This window comes from Podarcis melisellensis (genome assembly GCF_964234715.1).
Source record: "Podarcis melisellensis genome assembly, chromosome: 13".
NCBI lineage: Eukaryota > Metazoa > Chordata > Lepidosauria > Squamata > Lacertidae > Podarcis > Podarcis melisellensis.
The window spans coordinates 6,883,470-6,907,877 of record NC_138545.1 but is presented as its reverse complement, the minus strand read 5'-3'; the positions used below and the strand labels follow the sequence as shown (position 1 = coordinate 6,907,877).

The following is a 24,408-nucleotide window of genomic DNA, read 5'->3' as shown; positions in this document are numbered from 1 at the left end:
TCACGTCCGTGATGGCCTTCTTGGCCTTCTCCTCAGCGTTCCTGCACTCCTGAATGGCCTCCTCCACCTCCGTCTGCAGCTGGGACAGGTCAGACTCCATCTTCTTTTTCTGGTTGATGAGGCTGGTGTTCTGTGAAACAAATACGCCGTGGGTTTTTTTTGATCTAGGGCTGCTGGCCTCCGGAGAAATAGGAGGACCTGCCGAAATATGACCTCAGAAAACGGCTTCATAGCCTGAGGCAAAGGCAGCAACTCTTTCTAGACTTCGTAGCCCCCACCCCCAATTTCTGAACCATCCTAAGAAATCCCACAGCATGCTGGTCCCATGCTTTCTGGAATCTTCTATGGACGGAAAGTCCATGCCCCCACACCAGAGGCAAGAGTGGCCGACCAGAGTCGTGGGGAAAGAGGACCTTCCTAGGTGCTACTTCCTTTCTGAGGTCCTGCGCCACAACCCAGTGCCTGTGGCACTGCTACCATCTCCCCCAGCTAAGAAATCATCTCCCGACTCCGGTCCATGCTTGGCATCCCAATCTTCTGCTGCAGGTCACACCATAAATCCATTGCCCCACACCACTCCTGAGGCAGTGGTAAAAACATTAGGATTATACGGTGAATGCTGGTCTCTGCTCAGAATGTTCTAGAAAGTCCAGGAGCAGCTCACCGGGCAGGGAAGAGCTGCAGCAACAGCGGTGGCATCACTGCCGAGGTGTCAGTGAGGTCAGGGTTGTGTGGCCAGACCGGGGAAGGCCCCAGTTTGAATGCCCTGATGGCTCGATTGCTGAGAAGTTACCGTATTTTCCCGTCCCCATGTATAAGACACCCCCTATTTTGGGGGACTCCCGTTTAAGAAAATGGGGGGGGGGGAAATCTATCCATGTATAAGACGCCCCCCAAATTTTGTACATTATTTTTGAGGGGGGGAAACCTAGTCTTATACATGGGAAAATATGGTACTTATTTCATTAAAGTTATGCACCGCTTGATTTTTAAAAAAATAAAAATAAAACACCTCAGAGCAGTTTGCTAAAACAATAAAACAATAAAATAACCAGTCATAAAGAGTTTAAAATAGCTATTTTTTTAAAAAAATCCTACTATTAATTAAAAACAGCTGTAAGCTAAAAACAAACAAACCCCAATTAACGTGCTCCATAACTGAGTAGCCTTGTCTAAACAAGAATGATTTTAAGCAGGCGCCGGAAAGAGCACAGGGAGGGCCACACCCTGGTGTCAATCGGCAGGGAGTTCCAAAGTATAAGGTGCTGCCACACTAAAGTACCGATTTCTTACAAATGCGGGGTCGGAATTAAGCCACTCCTGCGAATGCCACTATACAGAGGCATAGCGAAAATGTACATAATAGGAAGGGATGCCTGAGGGCAGAAATTTTCTGTTTCCCGGCTGATCCCAATCCCGGAGGTTCAGTAACAGCCTTGCTTCTGAGGCTGCTCTTACTTGTGTGTGGAGGAGCTGGACTCTCTCGCTGGTTTCTATCAGCTCCTGCTCCGCCAGCTTTCGGGCCCGCTCCGTCTGCTCCACCACGGCACGCAGCTCCTCTAGCTCCGCCTGCAGCAGGTTGTTCCTCCGCTCCACAATGGCGATGTTCTCTTTCAGGTCCTCATTGGCTCGCACAGCGTCGTCCAACTGTATCTGGGTGTCCTGGGAGGGAAAAGGAGAGAGCCGAGATAAGTGCTGGAGATGCAATGAGACCGAGGCTGCGGTCCATCATGTGTGGTGGACCTGAAAAAGGGTAAAAGAGCATTGGGAAATAGTTCATAATGAATTGAAAAAAAATGTTTAAAAGAACTTTTCCAAAACAAAACAAAACAAAACAAAGAGTCCTTTTTGTTGGGTAGAATTCAGATGGAAATTCCCAGGTGTCAAAAAAAGCTATTTATGTATGCCACTACGGTGGACCGTGTTTTGTTAGCCCAAAAATGGAAAATGAGCGAGGTCCCAACTAAAGAAGAATGGCAACTTAAAATGATGGAATATGTGCAGCTTGCAGACTTAAGATATAGAATAAGAAAACAAGAAGAACATACATTTATAAAAGATTAGAAAACGTTTCTTGAATATATGGGGGGAAATTGGGTATATTTGAAACCGTGGGCAGCATTAAGATAAATTCAATGGTGTAAATAAGTTTTGATGGATGTAATAATGGACTACTGAATAGTTGATATAAAATATGCAAGGATTTATGTTATACAAAATGAGCCGTGGAAAGAGAAGAAGGGAAGTCACTGATATTTTAAGGCTGTTATTATAAAATGTAAAACAGAAAATTTAATAAAAATTATAGAAAAAAACGGAAGGGAGGCAAAATGAAGCCAGGGGTTATAGGGAGGGAGAGATGAGGTACAAACTGAAGGGAGCTTCACCCCATTGCAACATTGCCGGGGGGCGGGGGGACAAGAAGAGAAGACTGAACTTTCTGGTGTTACCTTGAGGTATCCCTGCAAGGTTTTGACTTGCTTCTGCGCCTCGGCCGCGATGCGGTTGGCGTGGCTGAGCTGGATCTCCATCTCGTTGAGGTCGCCCTCCATCTTCTTCTTGACCCTCAACGCCTCGTTGCGGCTGCGGGTCTCGGCGTCGAGGGAGGCCTGGAGCGAGTCCACCATCCTCAAGTGGTTGCGCTTGGCCTGCTCCATCTCCTCGTCCTTCTCGGCCAGCTTGCGCTCAATGTCGGCCTTGATCTGGTTGAACTCCAGCTGGGCCCGCAGGATCTTGCCTTCCTCGTGCTCCAGAGAGGCCTGGATCGTGGAGGGAGATATTGGGTAGAGGGAAAGGGACAAGGTCATGCCATGTCCTCCCGCATTCCTCAGATGACAATAGGGGCGAGGAGAGAAAGGCCTGACAGAGAGGACATTTGTACATCTGTAAGCGAAAGATCGTGAGGGGAGGATGAAACGCATCTGAGGGAACGGAAAGAGGAAGATGGAAAGGCCAACTGAAAAACAAGATGGCCGTGGTGTCGCTTTAGGCCCTCCTCACCTCAGCCTCCTCCAGAGCCGCCTGCAACTCCATCTTCTCTGCGTCGAGTTGCTTACGCACTTTCTCAAGCTCGTGGATGGTCTTGCCGCTGGATCCAAGCTGCTCCGTGAGGTCGGAAATCTCCTCTGCCGGGAACAGCAAAAAGGTAGAGAGTCAGGTGGCATCTGACAGGAGCCGGTTTCGTTCGGGGCACGGGACGATTGGCCCCTGAGGGAGAAAAAGGCTCACCTTGCAAGTTCTTGTTCTCCCTCTTGAAGGTCTCCAGGTGCTCCAGAGACTCCTCGTAGGCGTTCTTCAGCTTGAAGAGCTCGGTGCTGAGAGAACGGGCCTCCTTCTGCGACGACTCCAGCTCCGTCTGGGACTCCTCGTACTTCTGCTTCCACTCTGACAGGAGCTGCGGTGGGCGATGGAGAAGCGGAGAGAGTAAGGTTTGAGAATAGCTATTTCTTGAGGCACGCCTAGGCACGCTGCTCCCAACCTCGAGCAAATGGACGCCCTTGAAGCCAAGTCATTGTGGCATACTGGTTAAAGTGAGTTAAGAGCATGTGGCACAGACGTGAGCTGAGCTTCACAAGCGTCCAGTATGGCCCAGTATCCCCACCAAGCAGAACTGGGGTACCCACAGCTGTCCCCAACCCATCCCTTCCGGATCATTCCCTCCGCTTTTCCCGCCGTACTTTGTCGAAGTTCCTCTGCTTCTTGTCCAGGGCAGCTGCGGCCGCGTTTGAGCGCTCCACGTCCACCATGAGGTCTTCGATCTCGTTCTGCAGGCGGTGCTTGGTCTTCTCCAGCGAGGAGCACTTGGCGTTCACGGCCTCCACCGCCTCTTCGGCGTCTTGCAGGCGCTGCGCCAGCTTCTTCCTGACACACAAACGGGGCAGGGTGACAGGCACCATAAGCCAATAGAAGGAGCCCAAATCCATGACAAGGTAGGGCTTAATGAAAGGAGATAATCAGAAGGGGCTCACCCCTCCTGCTTTGCTTAAAATAACAACTCCTCTGGGGGAATTAAATTCAGGCTGGAGTCAAAAGTGTTGGAGTCCAGGCCCAATTCAAGGAGCTCGTAGTGCCGTTTAAAACCCTAGGCCACTTAGGCCTCAAGAAAGATGGCCTCTGTCCCTAAAGACTCTCTCAGGTGTTGAGATCGGCAGACCCCTTGGTGCTTGGTCTACTCTCTAAAATGCAGGGCAATAACTTTCTCTGTGGCAGCCCTTAAGTCATTGAATTCCCTCCTCACAGAGCCCAGCATCTTCATTGTACGGCTTCTGCTGTACACACCTCTTTAATTTCGCCTGTTTTGTTTTACGAGACCCATTTCTTTTGCTGAAACGACTGTCCTGTTTTCGGCTGGGACGGTTTTACCGTTCTACATGTTTTTGTTGTTTCAATTGCATTTTTTCCCCTTTACAGTCATACCTCTTGTTATGTTTGCTTCAGGTTAAATCTTTTCAGGTTGCGTCCTGCGGCAACCTAGAAGTACCGGAAAGGGTTACTTCCAGGTTTTGCCGCTCGCACATGCACAGACGCTCAAAATGACGTCACACACATGCGGAGAAGCGGCGAATCGCGCAGACGCACACTGCATTCTGCTCATGTTGCGAACAGAGCTCCGGAACGGATCCAGTTCGCAACCAGAGGTACCACTGTATTGGCTATTGCATTGTTTCAACTTGAACATACAAGGGTGAGAAAGGGTGGGTGGTGCAACAGGCCTGTGGTTGTGAGGTACGGCGAGTTGTGGGTCTCATTGCCCTCCGCCCCACTTACTTGGCTTCCTCCAGCTCCTCCGTCCTCTGGATGGCATCAGTCTCGTACTTGGTCCTCCACTGTGCCACCTCGGAGTTGGCCTTGGACAGAGAGCGCTGGAGCTCCGCTTTGGCCTCCGTTTCTTCCTCATACTGCTCCCTCATAAGGTCGCAGTCATGGCGGGCCGACTGCAGCGCATGCGCCAGAGCATTCTTGGCCTGAGGGAAAGGGAAAAGCCACGTCGTGGTCTTGGTGACTGCCAGTCCTGACAGGACCAGTATCTACCCTTTGTGTTGAGTCCTGTGGACTTCCTTCCCAAACCTCTTTGCGTCCCCCTTACCTTAGCTTCTTCTTCCAGTTGCCTCTTCAGATCTTCCAGTTGCTGGGTGTACGTCAGCTTCCCTCGCGTCAGCTGGTTGATCAAAGCGTCCTTCTCATCCATCTGGCGGGATAATTCACCTAGGGAGAAGAGTTGGGGCAGAGGAATCCATTATCTCCGGGACGTTTTGTTGTCATCAGAATCGGCAGCCATATTGAACAGGGACCCCACAGGCTGACTGTGTCTGTCTTTACACGCTTCTCTTCAGAAAATGTTCTGTAGAGGGTGCCTTCAAAGATGAACACCTAATTAGGTGGACTAGGATTTATTTTTTTAAAAATAGAAGTTAGTTGCTCGCTGGTTCCCCCTCCCCCTCTGCAGGGTCAGGAGTTGAGGCAAGAAGGATAGCTTGGGTCATTTATGTATTCAGGGTTTCTTTTGGAGTGGAGAAGAGCACCAGAATGTTGATTTTTAGCTTGGAAAGTACAGTGGTACCTCTGGTTAAGAACTTAATTCGTTCCAGAAGTCCGTTCTTAACCTGAAACTGTTCTTAACCTGAGGTACCACTTTAGCTAATGTGGCCTCCCGCTGCCAGTGCGCTGCTGCTGCACGATTTCTGTTCTCATCCTGAAGCAAAGTTCTTAACCCGAGGTACTATTTATGGGTTAGCAGAGTCTGTAACCTGAAGCGTATGTAACCTGAAGCGTCTGTAACCCAAGGTACCACTGTAAATGAAAATGGTACCGTTTCTCGAATGTCTCCGTTGACGAATGTTTCGGAACATGAACGCCGAAAACCCGGAAGTAAATGCTTCCGTTTTTGGACACGCCTCGGAAGTCAAACAGCTTCCACTGCGTGTTTTTCAATTTTCTCAATTGAATTTGCAGACCGCCCTTTGTGCCTCGGTTGTCAAACGTTTCGGAACTCGAACAGTCTTCCGGAATGGATTATGTTCGAGAACCGGGGTACCACTGTATGAGCAATCATTTTGAAAGAAGGGGAAAAGAGGGAGGGGTGATGAAAGTAGGGCATGGCAGGAAGGAAGAAAAGAAATAAAACTTTGAATGGATGGGTGGGTGGGTGGAAGTTTAGGTAGGTGGAAACCTGGTTGCATCTGAGCAAAGATGGAGGAGAAATGGCTAAAACCAGAAAACGGTCAAGAAGGGCCAGCCATCAATCTATGGGAGACGGGCTTTAGCTCAGTGGTAGAGCACCAGCCTTGCATGCAAAATGTCCTAAATTCAATCTCCAGGAAAAAGACGTCGTATGAACTGAGGGGTGCATCAGCCTTCTCTACTCACCATTCTCAGTCTGGAGCTTAGCTCGCTGAGAGGTGAGGTCATGGACCATTCGCTGACTCTCCTCAGACTTGGCCCGGTGCTCGTTCATTTGGTCCTCAAAGGTGCGGCACATTTTCTCCAGGTTGGCCTGAAACCCAACGGCGAGAGGAGTTGTTGGGGAATAAATGGAGCAGTGAATGGAGAGCAGCAGCAGCCGGTCAGAGGAGGGAACAATTTTAATTTTAATTCTGGAATGAAAGGTGCTCCCTCTGAATCTCAGCCCCTCCCTATCTCTGTATCCCAGTTCAAATCAACCGGTTCGATGTCTCCAGGTTGTTCTCCTGCCATGTTACAACCCCACCGCAAACCGTGACTCCGCCCTCAGACCATGACATCACCTGCCTTGCCCCACCCCAAACAAACCCCGCCCCCGTTCTTTGGCTTAGAACCTTGGCTTTCAGCAGCTGCTCCATGTTGGAAGCTACGTCGTCCAGCTCCAGCTTCAACTCGCTCTTCTCCTTCTCCAGCTTCTGCTTCACGCGCTGAAGGTTGTCAATCTGCTCCCCCAGCTCTGCCGCTGAGTCGGCGTGCTTCTTGCGGAGCGTGGCCGCCGTGGCCTCATGCTGCAGAGTGGCCTCCTCCAGGTCGCGGCGCATCTTCTGGAATTCCGCCTCCCGCTTCTTGTTCAGCTCGATCTGCACGGACGTGGCCCCGCCGGCCTCCTCCAGCCGCTCGCTGATCTCCTCCAGCTCCCGCGAGAGGTCGGAGCGCTGCTTCTCCACCTTGGCCCGGGCTGTACGCTCCGCCTCCAGCTCCTCTTCCAGCTCCTCGATCCGTGCCTGGACCAGGGAAGGAGGGAGACATTCTGTCAGCAAGATCCAGAAAAGCACGCTCCAGGAATTCTGTCGGCGGCCTCCATTTCAAAAGCCCAGGCCTAGATCCAGATTCGTGAAGCTTCCATGGAGGTTCAAAGATCAATAACATCTAGGGGCACTGGAGGATTCCATTCAATCTGAATCTTTAAGTGGACTGGCCCAATTTACACTTCCTAGACTAATACATGGATCGGAATACAGTTACAGTCGTACCTTGGAAGTCAAACAGAGTCCGTTCTGATTTCCAAAACGTTCAAAAACCAAATTGTGGCTTCTGATTGGCAGCCAATCAGAAGCCCTGGAAGCTCCATTGGATGTTCAGGTTCCTAAAGAACGTTCGTAAACCAGAACAATCACTTCCGGGTTTGCAGTGTTTGGGAGCCAAAACACCCAAGTTCCAGGGCGTTCAGGATCCAAGGTAGGACTGTATCCTTCAGAGTGAAGGAACGATGCAATTCTCAGCTCGTAAGGTTGCATCCAGAAATGCATTTCGTAGGAAAGTGCATGCAAACGTGTATATTTTAGAGGGAAATGCATATAATTTAAATGCGAGAGGTTTGTGGGTTTAAAAAAAAATGGCAGAAAACTGAGCAGAATGTAAAGCTTAACATGGTTGCTAATAACATCCCCATTCCTTACAGCAGATATTTGAGATACAGAATTTCTCGAAAGTTATTGCTCTGTTGGAAGCAGCTATCCTCTACCCAAAAATATGCCTCATTTTGGTCCTGGGTTACACACACACACAGATAGAGACAGACGGAGGGAGAGAGAGACCACAACAGTGGCTTCAATGCACACCACCCTGTCATCAACCTTTTACCTGTAGCTCTTTGAGCTTCTTCTGCAACTGGATGGCCAAGGATTGCTCATCTTCAATTCTAGCATTGAGTGCGTTGAGCTCAAAGTCTTTCCTGGGGAAGACAAGAACCAACTTGCTACAACCAACCACAGAGAGCCAGGCAGCAGTAGAACAAATATCCACAACAAAAGGGAGGCGGGGAGTTGGCGATCAACTAAAGCACCCCTACTTCTTCAGCTTCTCGTCCAACTGCTGCTTGTCGTTCTCCAGGTCCATGATGCTTTCTTGGGTCAGCTTCAAGTCCCCTTCCAATTTCCTCTTGGCCCGTTCCAGGTCCATACGGATTTTCTTCTCTTGCTCCAGCGATCCCTCCAGCTGTTGAGCAAAGACAGTGAGACCCTGAATCCAGAAACTGAGAAAGGAATTGCTACTCCTAAGATCAACAATGTACTTGTGTGGGGGGCTTTTTTACTACACTGAATGCCTCCGACTACTTCGAGGAAGGTGCGAAAAATAACAGGCCGTCTCCCCTGCGAGTGCTGCAGTCGATGCACTTACATCGTCCACTTGCTGTTCCAACTTGACCTTGGCTTTCGTAAGGGTGTTGACCTTGTCTTCTTCAGCTTGTAGGTCATCCAAGGCTTGCTGGTGGGCCTCCTGGAGAGCTTTCTTCTCCTTGGTTAGCTTCACGATGATCTCATCCAGGCCAGCCATCTCCTCTGTGAGGTTCTTAGCCTACGGGGATATTATAATTTTGAGTTATTAGATGGAATCCTCGAAAGATTCCATCAACAGTGTCTCAGAAAATTTTTATGCATCACTTGGGCAGAGAGGTGAACTAATGCCAGTGTACTGGAAGAAGCAAAGATCACTAGTGTCGAAGCAATGATTCTGCAACATCAACCTCGTTGGACTGGTCATGTTGTGTGGATGCCTGATTATCGTCTTCCAAAGCAACTACTTATTCCCAACTTAAAAATGGAAACCGTAAAGCTGGTGATCAACAAAAGAGGTTTAAAGATTCTCTCAAGGCAAATCTTTAAAAATGTAGTTTAAACACTAACAATTGGGAAACACTTGCCTCTAACTGGAGAACAGCCTTTACCAAAGGTATCATGGGCTTTGAAGAGGCTCGAACTCAGGACGAAAGGGAGAAACGTGCTAAGAGGAAGGTGCATTTGGCAAACCCTCACCGTGTTCAACTCCTGCTTGGAAACCTTTGTCCCCGCTGTGGAAGGATGTGTGGATCCAGAATTGGCCTCCACAGTCATTTACGGACTCATTGTTAAAACCGTGTTTATGGAAGAAGAGTTTGGATTTGATATCCCGCTTTATCACTACCCGAAGGAGTCTCAAAGCGGCTAACATTCTCCTTTCTCTTCCTCCCCCACAACGAACACTCTGTGAGGTGAGTGGGGCTGAGAGACTTCAAAGAAGTGTGACTGGCCCAAGGTCACCCAGCAGCTGCATGTGGAGGAGCGGGAAATCGAACCTGGTTCACCAGATTACGAATCTACCGCTCTTAACCACTACACCACACTGGCTCTCAATGGAAGTCAATCTTACTTGTCTACAAGTGATCTCCAAAGAAGAAGATGGATGTGGGCAAAATTCAAGGCGGCACACAACAAAGGTTGGAGGCTCCCAAAAGAAAACTCCACCCAAAAGAAAAGACCACCCAGTGCAGGAATCTCATGGAGAATCAACTCTCCACTCTGCCAACCTTAATCCAGACCCAACTGATAGTAGCAAAAGCTCCTTGGGCTACATAGCGAAGACAGATTTCGCTTCCATCCCCGCTCACCTTGTTCTCCGTGGCGTGCTTCTCCTTCTCCACTTTGGCCAGGGTCAGCTCCAGGTCATCAATGTCCTTCTTGAGCTCCGAACACTCGTCCTCCAGCTTCCGCTTCTTGGCCGTCAGCTCGGCGTTCATCTCCTCCTCGTCCTCCAGCCTCTCCGTCTGCTCCTTCACCTTGGCCTCCAGCTGGATCTTGTTCTTGATCAGCTGGTCACAGCGCTCTTCTGCGTCTGCAAGGTTGTCTTGCTCCTGGCGAAGGAAGAAGACACGCCCAAGGCTTTACTGTGAAACCCAGAGTTCATGGCGCTTTTCAGCCACTTTGCCTTTCGCGGTTAAGTAAAGGTAAAGGTAAAGGGACCCCTGACCATTAGGTCCAGTTGTGACCGACTCTGGGGTTGCAGCGCTCATCTCACTCTATAGGCCGAGGGAGCCGGCGTTTGTCTGCAGACAGCTTCCAGGTCATGTGGCCAGCATGACTAAGCCGCTTCTGGTGAACCAGAGCAGCACACGGAAATGTTGTTTACCTTCCCGCCGGAGTGGTACCTATTTATCTACTTCGTTGCCCCATCGCCCCAACTTACAGCCTGCACTTGCAGCTGGAGGTCGTTCTTCTCTTGGAGTAGGGAGACCATCTTCTCCTCCAGCTCCTTCCTCCGGGCCTCCGACTTCTCCAGGGCCTCCTTCAGCTTGGCAAACTCCTCTTTCATGGCCAACATCTCCTTCTCGGTCTCCGCGCTCTTCAGCAGAGGCTTGATCTTGAAGTAGAGCCTCATCCAGGGCCAGTTCTTGACCACCATGAAGGACCGGATGTTATACTGGATCACCAGCAGCGATTCCCTGCAAATCAGAGAAGGGGAGAGTTTGGGGTGGCATGGGGAGGGAGGACACATCAGGGCACAGGACACAGAAAAGGCCACCTCGCCAAGTGGGAGACCACGCAGCACTGCCGGAAACAGGAGGGTCACTTGCAACAAGCAAGGTTGGGATTATTCCACCATTCTGTAGTTGCATTCAAGGCAGGAAGCACAGAATTCTGCATCCTGAGAATGTAAGGTAAAGGGTAAAGGGACCCCTGACCATTAGGTCCAGTCGTGGCCCACTCTAGGGTTACGACGCTCATCTCGCTTTATTGGCCGAGGAAGCCGGCGTACAGCTTCCGAGTCATGTGGTCAGCAGGACTAAGCCGCTTCTGGCGAACCAGAGCAGCACATGGAAATGCCGTTTACCTTCCCGCCAGAGTGGTACCTATTTATCTACTTGAACTTGACGTGCTTTCCAACTGCTAGGTTGGCAGGAGCAGGGACCGAGCAACGGGAGCTCACCCCATCACGGGGATTCGAACCGCCAACCTTCTGATCGGCAAGCCCTAGGCTCTGTGGTTTAACCCACAGCGCCACCCGCGCCCTCTCCTGAGAATGTAACCTTCCCTAAATTTTATAGTCCTCATGTGAGCATTTTCCTGGGTCCACCTAGTTCTGACTAAGGGAGGAGTGAGTCTGTCCATTTTGGTGTCTCTCAGCTTCCCAATTTCCCCTCATTCAATCCTCCACATTAGTTTGCAATTCTTTTTTTAGAAAAAACAATTCCTCACGAAAATTCACCAGTGTTTACCCTGAGAGTATGCAATTTTCCTACTGCACCCCCTTTTTATGCATAGCTTCATGTTAATGTATTCATTTCCACTAATACGTGCGTTTCTCTGCACACTTCGCCCTGCTATATGCATTCTGGGGCACATTGCTTGCCTGGAGAATGGCATTTGCAAAATTCGGGGAGCTGTGATTCTTGAAGGATGACCAGCTTTCAGTTTCCAAACGCTAATTCTTGCCAAAGGGCTCCAACATGCCCAGGCCGTTCCCCATCTAACCACACCTACAAATTCCGGAAAAATCCACTAAGGGACTTACTTCCTTTCCATGATCTTCCTGACTTCTATCCTGGCTAGGACTCCGCGCGACTGGGCCTGGATGCGGGTGATGATGCGAGAGAGACGCTCGTCCCTCATTTCTTCCAGCATACCCAGGAGACCAGCCTTGAAGAACACCTGGGCAAAAAAAGAGAGCATTGTGGGGGTTTTCTATTTTTCAGAAAAACAACCTGTGCTCAGGTCCCTACACAGGTTACCAGGTTGCTACTGGGCCTATATGATCTCGGTCACCCTGCTCTGTACACATTGAAGCTTGGGTCCTGCGCCTGTGTTTGTGTGTCACAGCCAAGCCAAATCTCACCAGGAACCTTGACAGTGGAGAAAACACATACCTCAACCCAGGATTAGCCCTAGCCTCCTCTGTTGTGAAGAGCCAATCAACAGCGCGGCCCGGAATGATGATGTCACTGCCTTTTCCTGGTGAGGAAGTGGCTTATCCCGCCTCTCACCTTAGTGTGCCCAAATTTGTACTGGTTGTGGTCGATATCGAGGGAGCTCAACAGCTTCTCCGCCCCCTTCCTGCTGTCGATGAACTGGCCTTCGGGGATGGCGGCTGGGTTCAGGATGCGGTATCTGGGAAAGAGAAAAGGAAGCAGTGCTAGATGACCCCTGATAGGTTCCCTTCCCTGGGCTTTATCCTCTCAACATGGGCAGATGCCCAGATCAAAGGCCAGGACCGTGTATATTTCACAACTAAATTGTGGCAGAATACTTGGGGCCCAGAGAATCTCATCTTTCTCTCTCTCATCAAGTTTCTAGTCCTCATGACTGTGAAAGCAAGTTTGGAAAGGTGTGGCCCATGCCTAAATCTCAAGAAACCAGAGATTTGGGTAGGAATGTTCAAGCGGACTTCAAAGTTCCCCACAGAACCACTTTAAAATGTTGAAAGAGGGAAGGAAGGAGGTTGATGCTTTGTTTGAGCACTGTTTTAAGTTATGATTTGTGTAATGAAAATGTAATGAAATATGGAAACCTCAATAAAAATTCTTTTTTAAAAAAATGTTGACGATTGAGTGGTATATAAACGTCTTTACAGTCGTACCTAGGGAGTCAAATGGAATCCGTTCTGGAAGTCCATTCGACTTCCAAAACCAAACCGTGGCTTCTGGTTGGTTGCAGCAAGCTCCTGCAGCTAATCAGAAACCGCGGAAACCCCCTCGGACATTTGGGTTCCAAAAGAATGTTCGCAAACCGGAACAATCACTTCCAGGTTTGTGGCGTTTGGGAGCCAAAATGTCCGAGTTCCAGGGCGTTTGACAACCAAGGCACGACTTTATGTGTAGCTATGATTTCTGCACCGCAGGGGGTTAGACGAGATGGTCTTTGTGGCCCCTTCCAACTCTACAATTCTAAGGTAAAGGTAAAGGGACCCCTGACCATTAGGTCCAGTCAAGGCTGACTCTGGGGTTGCGGCGCTCATCTCGCTTTATTGGCCGAGGGAGCCGGCGTACAGCTTCCAGGTCATGTGGCCAGCATGACTAAGCCGCTTCTGGCAAACCAGAGCAGTGCACGGAAACGCCGTTTACCTTCCCGCTGGAGTGGTACCTATTTATCTACTTGCACTTGACGTGCTTTCGAACTGCTAGGTTGGCAGGAGCAGGGACTGAGCAACAGGAGCCCACTCCGTCACGGGGATTCAAACCACCAACCTTCTGATCAGCAAGTCCTAGACTCTGTGGTTTAACCCACAGCACCACCTGCGTCTACAATTCTAGGAGTCTATAAAAGGCAGAATGCATTTTCTTTTTGAACTGAGCAGACATAACCCTGACAGTGAACTGCCATGCAAGCAGCTTCCCTCCAACGTTGCCCCATTGCGCTCGGGGCACCCCCATATTCATGTACCTTCCCCCAGTGACACTCTCAGCTTCTCTGAAGCATCATTTGTCTCCACCACTTGAGAGTTAAGCCTACCTTTGCCGGAAGTCCCCGTAGAGGATCCGGTTGGGGAACCCCTTCCGGCAGATCCGAATCCCCTCCAGCACCCCGTTACAGCGCAGCTGGTGCATGACCAAGGGGTTGTCCATCACACCTGAGAGAGCAGGAGAAAGGGGATGGGCGCATGAAAGGGGGAAATTGGTCCCTACCACGTAAGCGCTTTAATCTAGTGATTTAAAAGCATTTCTAAACCACTTAAAATACAGTGGTACCTCGCAAGACGAAAATAATTTGTTCTGCAAGTTTTTTCGTCTTGCGAATTTTTCGTCTTGTGAATTTTTCATCTTGCGAATTTTTCATCTTGCGAAGCACGGATTCCCATAGGAATGCATTGGGTATTAACAGTTTTAAGAAAAAGGAAACGTTTTCGTCTTGCGAAGCAAGCCCATAGGGAAATTCGTCTTGCGAAGCAACTCAAAAAACGAAAAACTCTTTCGTCTTGCGAGTTTTTCGTCTTACGAGGCATTCGTCTTGCGAGGTACCACTGTACTTCAAAAAGCTCTCTCACTGGGGTTACCCCAGTTACAATGGAAACCCTAATTGGAGACACCAGGGATTGAACCCGCGACCTCCAGCGTGCAAGGCAGGTGGCTCCACCACTCAGCTACAGGCCTTCCCCAAGGACTACAGCTCTCACCACCCCTGACAACTGGCCGTGCTCGTGCTGGCTTGGACTTATAGGAGTCCAAGAGAGAGAGAGAGCGGTAGGGCCTCAAAGGCACATCATACAAGGGGGACCTGGGATCTCACCTGGAGACTTGGTCTCATTGGGGATGATGCAGCGCACAAAGTGAGGGTGGGTGGAGCGCAGGTTGGTCATCAGCTTGTTGAGGTTCTCCTGGGTGAGAAAGGAAGAGCAGGTGAGTTGAGATGGGATGGAGGAAGGGGAGAGGCAAGGAAGGACAACAGGGGAAGGCAGGCAGGTAGTTGAGATGGAACGGATTTTATGAAAGAGGCCAGAAGGAGAGGTGTCCAGGCAGGCAAGGCAGAGGATCGGCAGGTGGATTTGATTGACGGGGAAGGAAAGCAGGCAGAGAAAAGGAGTTATAGTTTTGCTGGAGACAGGAAGGGGGACAAGAAAAAGGGATTGGAGGCCACAAGGCAGGCTTGGCCAACCTCTAGATCAGGCATGGCCAAACTTTGCCCTCCAGATGTTTTGGGACTACAACTCCCATCATCCCTAGCTAACAGGAGCAATGGTCAGGGGTGATGGGAATTGTAGTCCCAGAACATCCGGAGGGCCAAGTTTGGCCATGCCTGCTCTAGATGCTTTGGATTACAAATCCCATCAGCCCCAGCCAGCCAAGTTGCAGTCCGAAATAATCAGGATGCCTGATTATTGTCTTCCAAAGCAATTACTCTATTCCGAACTTAAAAATGGAGAGTGTAATGTTGGTGGTAAACAAAAGAGGTTTAAAGACTCTCTCAAGGCAAATCTTAAAAAATGTAGTATAAACACTGACAACTGGGAAATACTGGCCTGCAAGCGCTCCAGTTGGAGAACAGCGTCTATCAAAGGTGTCAAGGACTTTGAAGACGCTCAAACTCAGGACAAAAGGGAGAAACGTGCTAAGAGGAAGGCACATTTGGCAAATCCTCACTGTTATCAGCTCCCGCCCGGAAACCTATGTCCCCACTGTGGAAGGACATGTGGATCCAGAATTGGCCTCCACAGTCACTTACAGACTCACTGTTAAGACCTTGTTGGTGGAAGACAATCTTACTCGGCTACGAGGGACCGCCAAAGAGGAGAAAAAAGAAAAAGTCCAAAACATAATATAGAAGAGGCTGGGATGGGATGAAAAGAAATAAGAAAAGATTGAGATGGCCATAAATCAGTGGCTGGGGAGAAGAGATGCGTTTGTCCACTTGGTCCTCGTTGTGGGAACTCTCACTGTCCTCCACTGAAGAGAGGTTTGGGCGATGGGAGCAACATGGCAAGCTTGGCTCAGCCCTCGCTGGGTCCCCCAATAACGTCCTTGCAACCCTTTTTGTTTCCAGACAGCCAACCAGGTTGGTGGAGATGGGGCAAGTAGGCCTAAGGAGAGCGCTGCAACCAGAGGAAGCCCACCACAGAAGCTCATCCTCCTCTGGGGAAAGGGGTGCAGGGAAGCAGAGGAGCCCCAGGAGTAAGGAAGGAGCGCAGCCCAAGGGCTGCCGCCTAAGGATGGTGCTGCCTCCCTCTCCAAAGAAGCAGGCCTCAGGATACCCTCACCCGGTGCAGAGCAGACACCGTCTGGAAGGAAGAGCCCTTCTTTTTGTGGGTCGTTTTCCCCTTGGAATCAGGAGCTGTTTGGAGAGAGAAAAATGGGGATTTAAGATGCAGCCTAAAGGGTGAGGATATGTGCAGAAATTCCGGAATGCATTCATCAGGAAGGCATGGGATCCAGCAGGAGAAGGTCACAGGCTTCCCCTGCTACAGCTCAAATATCTAAAGCCCTTCACAGCCTATGACCCTCGTACCTACGGGACCACCTCTCCTAGTATGCCCCACGGAGGACCTTAAGGTCCATAAATAGCAACACCCTAGAGGTCCCAGGCCCTAAGGAAGTCAGATTAGCCTCAACCAGAGGCAGGGCCTTTTCAACACTGGCTCCTGCCTGGTGGAATGCTCTTTCTCATGAGACCAGGGCCCTGCGGGATCTGACTTTCCGCAGGGCCTGTAAGACAGAGTTGTTCCGCCTGGCCTTTGGCTTAGAATCAATCTGATCCCCCCCCCATCTTTCTTTTTTCCTTTATCCTACTGTGAAGATGTTTTAATGTTGTATTTTAATCTTGTTTTTTAAGTTGTATTTCAATCAACTTGTTTTTATTATTGGTTATTAGCTGCCCTGAGCCCGGCCTTGGCTGGGGAGGGCGGGGTATAAATAAATATTGTTATTATTATTGTTGTTGTTGTTATTATTATTGGTGGCTGGCTTGAAACTATATGCGCTGAGACAAGGGCAGGGGATGAGGCTGATGAAGGGCTGCTGATTTTTATTGCAAATACATAACACTGTTTTGTTTTCATCGCAATGCGATGTGGGCAGGCACCCAGTTTGCGTTTTGCTTTCATTCACGTGCTAAGTCAGGCTAAGAGCGAACGACAGGCCCAACGTCGCCCAGGAAGCCTTGCGGCAGCGCGGGAATTCGAACCCCAGTCTCCCAGATCCTAGTCCCACACTCCAACGGCCGCGCTGACAGAGAGTCACTGGGCTGCCATAGTATCAAAGCGAATGACTCCAAGCCAGAGCCTTTGGTTTTCTGTAGATCCAATCTCACGGACCGGAATGGAGTTTGGGATGCGGACAGCCCGGCCATGCCCCCTTCCGTTCCCTCCCTTACGTGCATCCGATCCAGTGTAGTTGGCGAAGAGATGAGCCAGGAGCTTGAGGGACGACTTCTGGTAGAGCCCCACCACGGTTTCGTTGAGGGGGTCCTTGTTCTTCTGCAGCCAGTGGTTGATGTTGTAGTCGACGGTGCCGGCATAGTGCATGAGGGAGAAATGGGCCTCCGGCTTGCCCTTGATGTTGCGGGGCTTCCCAAAGTTGGCCGACTTGCCCAGGTGGTTGTCGTACAGTTTGGCCTTGAAGGTCATGTCAGTGGCCTTGGGGAACATGCACTCCTCCTCCAGGATGGACATGATGCCCATGGGCTGTGGAAGAGGACCAGGCATCAGGGGATGAAGGGCGAGGAGGAGGAGGCACCAGCAGGCAGTTCCGCCCCGTGGCCGTTTGCTATGGACGGAGGAAGCTGCCTTATGCTGAGCTAGGCCATCGGGTCCACCTAGCTCAATACTGCCTACACGGACTGGCAGCAGCCCCCCAGGATTTTGATCGCACAGAAGCTGAGCAGGGAGAGTGTGATGGCCTGGGACTTGGGCTCAAACTTGGAACCAGAGGAGACTCAGTCTGCACCAGATCCTTTGCCTCAGGCATCATCTGAACCAAGTCTGGGGCCTGATCCTGGCGTGTCCCAGTCTGTACAGGTTCCCCTGCAACAAACACCACCTGGGCCGAGTCAGGGGCCTGAGCCTGCCCTGGCTCCAGATGCGAGGATGACCTCGTTGCCTTCAGCTGGGCCATCACTTACAGCTGCTCCACTACCAGTTGGGTCAGGAGAGGCTGAGGCAGCCCCTTGGTCTAGTAACCCACTGACGTCTCCCAAGCTACAGAGACTAAGGTCTGAGAGAAGCAGAGACCTGAGTACTCGCAGGAGGAGTGCTCGCCTTCGGGTGAATCAGGGAGGTGAGTTGCCAGGGGATCAGGACCGGCCGCTACCCCGACAAAGGTAAAAGGCTGTCGGACCCTGCCCCAGGTTGCGGGAGCAATATTGCTGTATGCTACATCCTGCCTGAGATCCTGTACCCGTCCTTGCCTGGTTTCCTGCCTCATGTCCTGCCTTGGCCCTGTCGGACTGTCTCCCAGCAGAATCTTCGGATTCTGGACCGGACCTGGACCGTGTTTCACGGGTTACCACCAGGCCCAGCAGAGAGAGAGGCCAGGGACTGGACCTTCTGCATGCAAAACAGGTATTCCACCACTGAGACACGGCGCTTCTCTTTATGGCATTCGCCATAAAAAGCAGCAGCAGCATGTAATCAAAGAATGGTAGAGTCGGAAGGACCATCTAGTCCAGCCCGCTGCAACACAGGAAGAATCCCTGGCAGGCGGTAATCCAAGCTCTGCTTAAAAACCTCCTAACACTGAGAAAGGAATACTCTGACTGTGCAGATTGTGGAGGCAACAGGTTCTTATGTCCAGGGCATCCAGACAACCTCAGGTGGTTCCCCTCATTTAGGGATGGAGGTCAAATTTGTCCAGGCTGCTTTTGGAAAAGGTCCAGCTTGATTTGCCGGTTCCAGACTCAATGTGCAGATTGGAACACAACTATTAAGTGGATTTTGCAGAAGTCCGAACGTCACCATGCATTCTCAGCACCAATAAATGTATACAAAAATACGGTGGTATCTTGGTTCTCAAACGCCTTGGTTCCCAACGCCAAAAACCTGGAAGTGTTCCGGTTTTTGAACATTTTTTGGAAGCCAAACGTCTGGTGCAGTTGTCAACTATTGTTTCCAGTGCAACTGCACCAATCATAAGCTGAGCCTTGGTTTTCAAACATTTAGGAAGTCAAATGGACTTCCGGAACTGATTAAGTTTGGAGCTTTTGTTTTTGCTATTTATTTTGTGTTTTTGTTTTTGAGGCTTTTTCGGTTAATTTGTTTTTGTGACTGTGTGGAACCCAGTTCAGCTACTGATCGTGTGACTGCAGAAATGGATAAAAACAATGACTATCATCAGTGCAGGTAAGAAAAAAAAAATAATTTTCATTTTTATCATCTACAATACTGTCTTATTTATTTAATAGTACAGTACATTGATTATTGCTTTCATTTTATGGATCAATGGTCTAGTTAAATAGTAAAATTCATGTTAAATTGCTGTTTTAGGGGTTGTTTTTAAAAGTCTGGAACGGATTAATCCATTTTGCATTACTTTCTATGGGAAAACGCACCTTGGTTTTGGAACGCTTTGGTTTTGGAATGGACTTCCGGAACGGATTAAGTTTGAGAACCAAGGTACCACTGAATGCATTTTACATTTGTAAAATGGGGGGGGGATGCATATTTTGGAGCTGGGTGCTGAAGAGGATGCAAAACCGCACATTTCTGGGGGAAGAATTGTGCATGAAATGCAAATTTCCCATGCATTCTTTTGAAAAATCCATGGTATGGAACGGGCCTATGATTGTGGCACATGTGAAACTGAGATGGAAGAGAAATAGACAGATCTAGTAATCATTGGAGGTTTTTAAACAGAGTTTGGACGACCCCCTGAAAATGATTCTTTAGCTGTACCTCAGGCAGTTGGAATGGATGACTCTTGAGGGTCTCAACCCCACAATTCCATGATTCTACAATCATGGGATGCGGCTGGCGCTGTGGGTTAAACCACAGAGCCTAGGACTTGCCGATCAGAAGGTCGCGGTTCGAATCCCTGTGACGGGGTGAGCTCCCATTGCTCGGTCCCTGCTCCTGCCAACCTAGCACTTCAAAAGCACACCAGTGCGAGCAGATAAGTAGGTACCGCTCCGGCGGGAAGGTAAACGGCGTTTCCGTGTGCTGCTCTGGTTTGCCAGAAGCGGCTTAGTCATGCTGGCCACATGACCCGGAAGCTGTACGCCGACTCCCTCGGACAATAAAGCGAGATGAGCGCCGCAACCCCAAAGTCGGCCACGACTGGACCTAATGGTCAGGGGTCCCTTTACCCTACAATCTCTTACTGCCCTACCTTTTGACAACCTTGCCCACTCTGGGAGGCAATTGCCCCAACTTAGGCGTAAATGAATGCAAGTTGCCCTTTGGGGACTACGGAGGGCGTGCCGGAGGCAAGGAGGCACCTTCTCGATGAGGTCGATGCAGGCCTGGAGGTCCATGCCGAAGTCGATGAAGACCCACTCGATCCCTTCTTTCTTGTACTCTTCCTGCTCCAGCACAAACATGTGGTGGTTGAAGAACTGCTGCAGCTTCTCGTTGGTGAAGTTGATGCACAGCTGCTCAAAGCTGTTGAACTGGGAAGAGAGATGGGGGGAAAGGAAATCAAGGACTGGCAATCTGTCCTCCCCTCCAGGTTGTCTCCCTCTACTTATGTGTCTTAACCCACCTTTTTCCTCAGAAGGAGCCCAAGGTCTCCCCCTCCTTTTCAATCCATCCCTGCAACAACCCTGTGAGGTAGCTTAGGCTGAGAGGCAGTGATGGGCGCACTCAGTGAGCTTCATGGCTGAGCGGGGATTCGAACCCTGGTCTCCCAGGTCCTAGTCTGGCACTCTAACTGCTCCAGCACACTGGCTCACTAGCCAGGAGCGATGTCGAAGGCTGCCAGTCTTTTCAGGAAGCCTTCTGAAAATTACCCCGTGAACTATTTTGCATAGATTCATGAGTGGGTAGTAGTAGTAGTAGTAATAATAATAATAATAATAATGCCAGCAGAAATGGGGACCAGGCAGTTATTTGTTGGTCACGCTGGACCACCCATTCGTCTTCCCTGGTTTCCACCCGGCAAAGCCAAGCTGGACCACCCAGTTATTTACCGTATTTTTTGCTCTATAAGACTCACTTTTTCCCTCCTAAAAAGTAAGGGGAAATGTGTGTGCATCTTATGGAGCGAATGCAGGCTGCACAGCTACCCCAGGAGCCAGAACAGCAAGAGGGATTGCTGCTTTCACTGCGCAGCGATACCTCTTGCTGTTCTGGCTTCTGAGATTCAGAATATTTTTTTCTTGTTTTCCTCCTCCAAAAACTAGGTGCGTCTTGTGGTCTGGGGCGTCTTACAGAGCGAAAAATACAGTACTCAAAATCTCAAAATGGATTCTCCTTGGAAGAGAACCACTTACATCGAAGATCTCAAAACCAGCAATGTCCAGCACCCCGATGAAATACTGTCGCGGAAGCTTTGTTTCCAGCGTGACATTGATTCTGGTCACCATCCAGTTGAACATTTTCTCATATACAGACTTGGCCAGGGCTCCAGTCGAGTAGTACACCTGGGTTGTTTTTTTAAAAGGGGGGGGGAGAGAGAGGGAGAGGTACATCTCATTAACCAGCTAAAACAAATCTGGGAAGGTTGAGGGGGCAACCTGCGGCCTTCAAAACCTCAAAAGGATGCCCCCACACTCTGACATTTCACACCCAAGACTATGTCTCACCTGCTGGACATTTTGCCCTTTGGTGACGTACTCGTTTCCAACTTTGACCCTCGGGTGGCAGAGACCCTTGAGCAGGTCGGCCGAGTTCAGGCCCATCAGGTAGGCAGACTTGTCGGCTTCTGGAAATTCAGAATTGGGGCAGGGGGTGGGTGGGGAGGAAACCACTCGGTTACACCATGGCTCACCTTGGTTGAGGAACGGCAGTAGAAAAGACAGAAGGGCTTCCAAAGCGAGTTAGTGTCAAAGGCGGACCCCGTGAGGGAAGGGGCCCACCTCTCCCAAACTCTTGGGGGCGCTCTGAGTATGCACAGCATTCTGCCACCGACTTCTGCTACATGTCAGGAAACTGAGAGAGCCTCCTTTCATTTAATTTCCATTTAAAATTATTAAAATTATCAACAGGGCAGAGGCAGCAGGCAAGGCATGATGAAATCTTTAGGAAAGTTTTTGATGTTTGATGTTTTATCCAGTTTTTAATGTTCTGTTGAGAGCCGCCCAGAGTGGCTGGAGAAACACAGCCAGATGGGTGGGGTAGAAAAAATTATTATTATTATTATTTGGATGAATGAATGAATAAGAGAGGCAACTGGAATTTCTCCAGCTGCAGGAGGGTTTCATTGCCCCACGTGACTCCTGCCCAGGATTTGCCAAAACAAAAGGTAAAGGGACCCCTGACCATTAGGTCCAGTCGTGACCGACTCTGGGGTTGCGGCGCTCATCTCGCTTTATTGGCCAAGGGAGCCAACGTACAGCTTCCGGGTCATGTGGCCAGCATGACTAAGCCGCTTCTGGCAAACCAGAGCAGCACACGGAAACACTGTTTACCTTCCCGCCGGAGCGGTACCTACTTATCTACTTGCACTTTGACGTGCTTTCGAACTGCTAGGGTGCCAGGAGCAGGGACTGAGCAACGGGAGCTCACCCCGTCGCAGGGATTTGAACCGCTGACCTTCTGATCTGCAAGCCCTAGGCTCTGTGGTTTAACCCACAGCGCCACCCACGTCCCTATATGCATATACATGTATCTATAATTTACACAAGTTGTGGGGTTCTGTTTTCTTGACGCAAAGGAGGCATCAGGTTGGGGAAGGCTGGGACGGAGCATCCTGCCCTGCGACCCAGCATTCATTTGCCTCGCTTGCGGTTCATCCCTCACCTTCTGTGCCGTCGGGCTCTGCCTGCTCCTCGCGCTGCTTCTGTTTGAACTTCATGTTTCCGTAGTGCATGATGGCGCCCGTCAGCTTGTAGATGGAGTTCTTCTCCTCCTGGGTGAAGCCTAAGACGTCAAAGGCGCTCTGCGGGCGGAGGAAGCAAAGGGAGGGTTGGCTGTTGCTGCCCGCATGGCCGCGAGGGGTGGGTGACTCGCCTGGATACGGCTTCTGCCCCCCCCCCCAGCTACTCACGTCAGTGGCCAGCAGCTCCTCAGCGTCATCGATGGACGGCACCGTGGTCTCTCCTTGGGAGATGAAGGCGTAGTCGTATGGGTTATTGGTTACCAGCATCATGTCTGGGAAGGAAAGGCATTGGGCAGGGAATAAGGCAAAAGGAAGATTGTCCCTTTTCTTTTTTAAAAATAAATAAATTCATTTAAAAAAAAAATTCCAATTCCCCCCTATTTTTTTGCATCCAATTACCTTATTTTGCCGACCTATGCTGTAGCTCAGCATTGTCTACTCTGACTGGCAGCCTTTCAGGCAGGGAATCTCTCTCATCCCTACTATGTACATGACCCTAGGACCTTCTGCCCGCAGATCAGGTGCCCTACTGCCGTTCTAGCGCAGGCTTAGATTTGTTCCGCGTACAGAAGAACATCTCAGCAAGATCTCAGACCCGGGCCAGAGTGGCTCTCCTTTGCAACAACTCACCCAGGAGCTCCGGCTTCTTGTTGGACAAGATCTGGTAGTAGATGTGGTAGTTTCTCTCAGCTTTCAGCTGATTGATGACCCGGGACTTTTCCAGGAGGTCTGAGGAATTAAGAGGAAGAGAAGGCCGGGCAGTTGAAACGGAGGAGCAACGCCGAAAGGAAGAAAAAATTCATGGAGGATAAAGGCTTCTAGCCAAACTTCCGTCTCCACTGTTGGAGGGAATATGAGCAGCTGGGAATCGCAAGAGGCGAAGATGCTCTTGCACTCAGGTTCTGCATTTTGGGGGCTTCCCACAGGTGAGAACAAGGGGTGGACTAGGAGGGCCATTGGCCTGATCCGGCCGGCAGGGCCTTACTTGCATCCTTACGTTAATTCAGGGAGAAGGGCCAGAGATCAGGAGAAGTAAAGAAGGACAGGCCTTTGGCAAACTCACAGGTCTCTATGTCGGCTGAGGCCAGCTTCCCCGTCGCCCCAAAATGGATCCGGATAAATTTGCCCTGGAAGAGAAAAGAAGAAACTGAGCAGGAGGTGCAGGCAGGGCAGATGGAGCAAAAATAATAATTATCTATTGGTTTTATTCTTTCCTCCCCAATTATATACCGCTTGATGGCAGAGGAAACCTTCACAGAAGCTTACAGAAAAGAATAGAACAACGAAATTATCAGTAAAAACAGTTCGGAACAGCTATTTCAAAGAATCATATAAAGTTGGAAGGGACCCAGAGAGCAGGAATATGCAGCTGTCTCATACGAGAATTTAACCTGCAACCTTGGCACAATCAGCTCTAACCAAGCTATCCAAAACATTCAAAAAAATGAGTAAATGATAAGACAAGAACGTATGAAAACACACGGCAATGTTCTAAATCTCTGGGGAGTCTTGCCTAGACAGAAATGCGTTTAGCAGATGCTGAAACGAGCCCTCTGGTGTCAAGAGGCAGGGAGTTCCAAAGGTTGGAAGCTGAAGCACTATAAGATCTGTTTCTAACCAGCGCAGAACGAGGGTGATTGGGCCCCTGTAGCGGTGCCATTTCTGCAGGTGGAAGCGACTTGAGTGGGCCTATATGGGATTATGCAACCTCGTAGGCAGTTATTTTGGCAGTGTTTCCCTCCTCACCCCCCCACCCCGCCCCTGCCTCAAATTCCCTCTCGAGCAACACTCACAAATCG

At 50.0% G+C, this 24,408-nt stretch overlaps 2 protein-coding genes across 3 annotated transcripts in view; both read right to left on the bottom strand.

Annotated features, from left to right (window-relative positions):
• LOC309355897 (myosin-6) overlaps positions 1-24,408 on the bottom strand; it is a 140,152-nt gene that overhangs the window by 80,018 nt on the left and 35,726 nt on the right. The gene's annotated exons all lie outside the window — the stretch shown is intronic.
• The window catches only part of LOC309355677 (myosin-7), a 38,299-nt gene that overhangs the window by 4,810 nt on the left and 9,081 nt on the right, over positions 1-24,408 (bottom strand). For both annotated transcript variants that reach the window (XM_081886668.1, XM_081886667.1), the window contains exons 8-36: positions 24,403-24,408; positions 23,673-23,736; positions 23,240-23,338; positions 22,778-22,881; positions 22,531-22,669; positions 21,375-21,493; positions 21,063-21,212; positions 20,070-20,240; positions 17,013-17,322; positions 15,901-15,974; positions 14,436-14,523; positions 13,662-13,779; positions 12,197-12,320; positions 11,728-11,864; positions 10,402-10,657; positions 9,827-10,069; positions 8,581-8,757; positions 8,252-8,397; positions 8,044-8,134; positions 6,795-7,184; positions 6,367-6,493; positions 5,087-5,205; positions 4,768-4,964; positions 3,678-3,861; positions 3,229-3,394; positions 3,001-3,125; positions 2,451-2,759; positions 1,459-1,662; positions 5-130 (exon numbers count right to left, since the gene is read on the bottom strand). The exon at positions 24,403-24,408 is cut by the window's right edge and continues 87 nt beyond it. In XM_081886668.1, coding sequence (XP_081742794.1) covers positions 5-130; positions 1,459-1,662; positions 2,451-2,759; positions 3,001-3,125; positions 3,229-3,394; positions 3,678-3,861; positions 4,768-4,964; positions 5,087-5,205; positions 6,367-6,493; positions 6,795-7,184; positions 8,044-8,134; positions 8,252-8,397; positions 8,581-8,757; positions 9,827-10,069; positions 10,402-10,657; positions 11,728-11,864; positions 12,197-12,320; positions 13,662-13,779; positions 14,436-14,523; positions 15,901-15,974; positions 17,013-17,322; positions 20,070-20,240; positions 21,063-21,212; positions 21,375-21,493; positions 22,531-22,669; positions 22,778-22,881; positions 23,240-23,338; positions 23,673-23,736; positions 24,403-24,408 — 4,563 coding nt within the window. The remainder of the gene's footprint in view (positions 1-4; positions 131-1,458; positions 1,663-2,450; positions 2,760-3,000; positions 3,126-3,228; positions 3,395-3,677; positions 3,862-4,767; positions 4,965-5,086; positions 5,206-6,366; positions 6,494-6,794; positions 7,185-8,043; positions 8,135-8,251; positions 8,398-8,580; positions 8,758-9,826; positions 10,070-10,401; positions 10,658-11,727; positions 11,865-12,196; positions 12,321-13,661; positions 13,780-14,435; positions 14,524-15,900; positions 15,975-17,012; positions 17,323-20,069; positions 20,241-21,062; positions 21,213-21,374; positions 21,494-22,530; positions 22,670-22,777; positions 22,882-23,239; positions 23,339-23,672; positions 23,737-24,402) is intronic.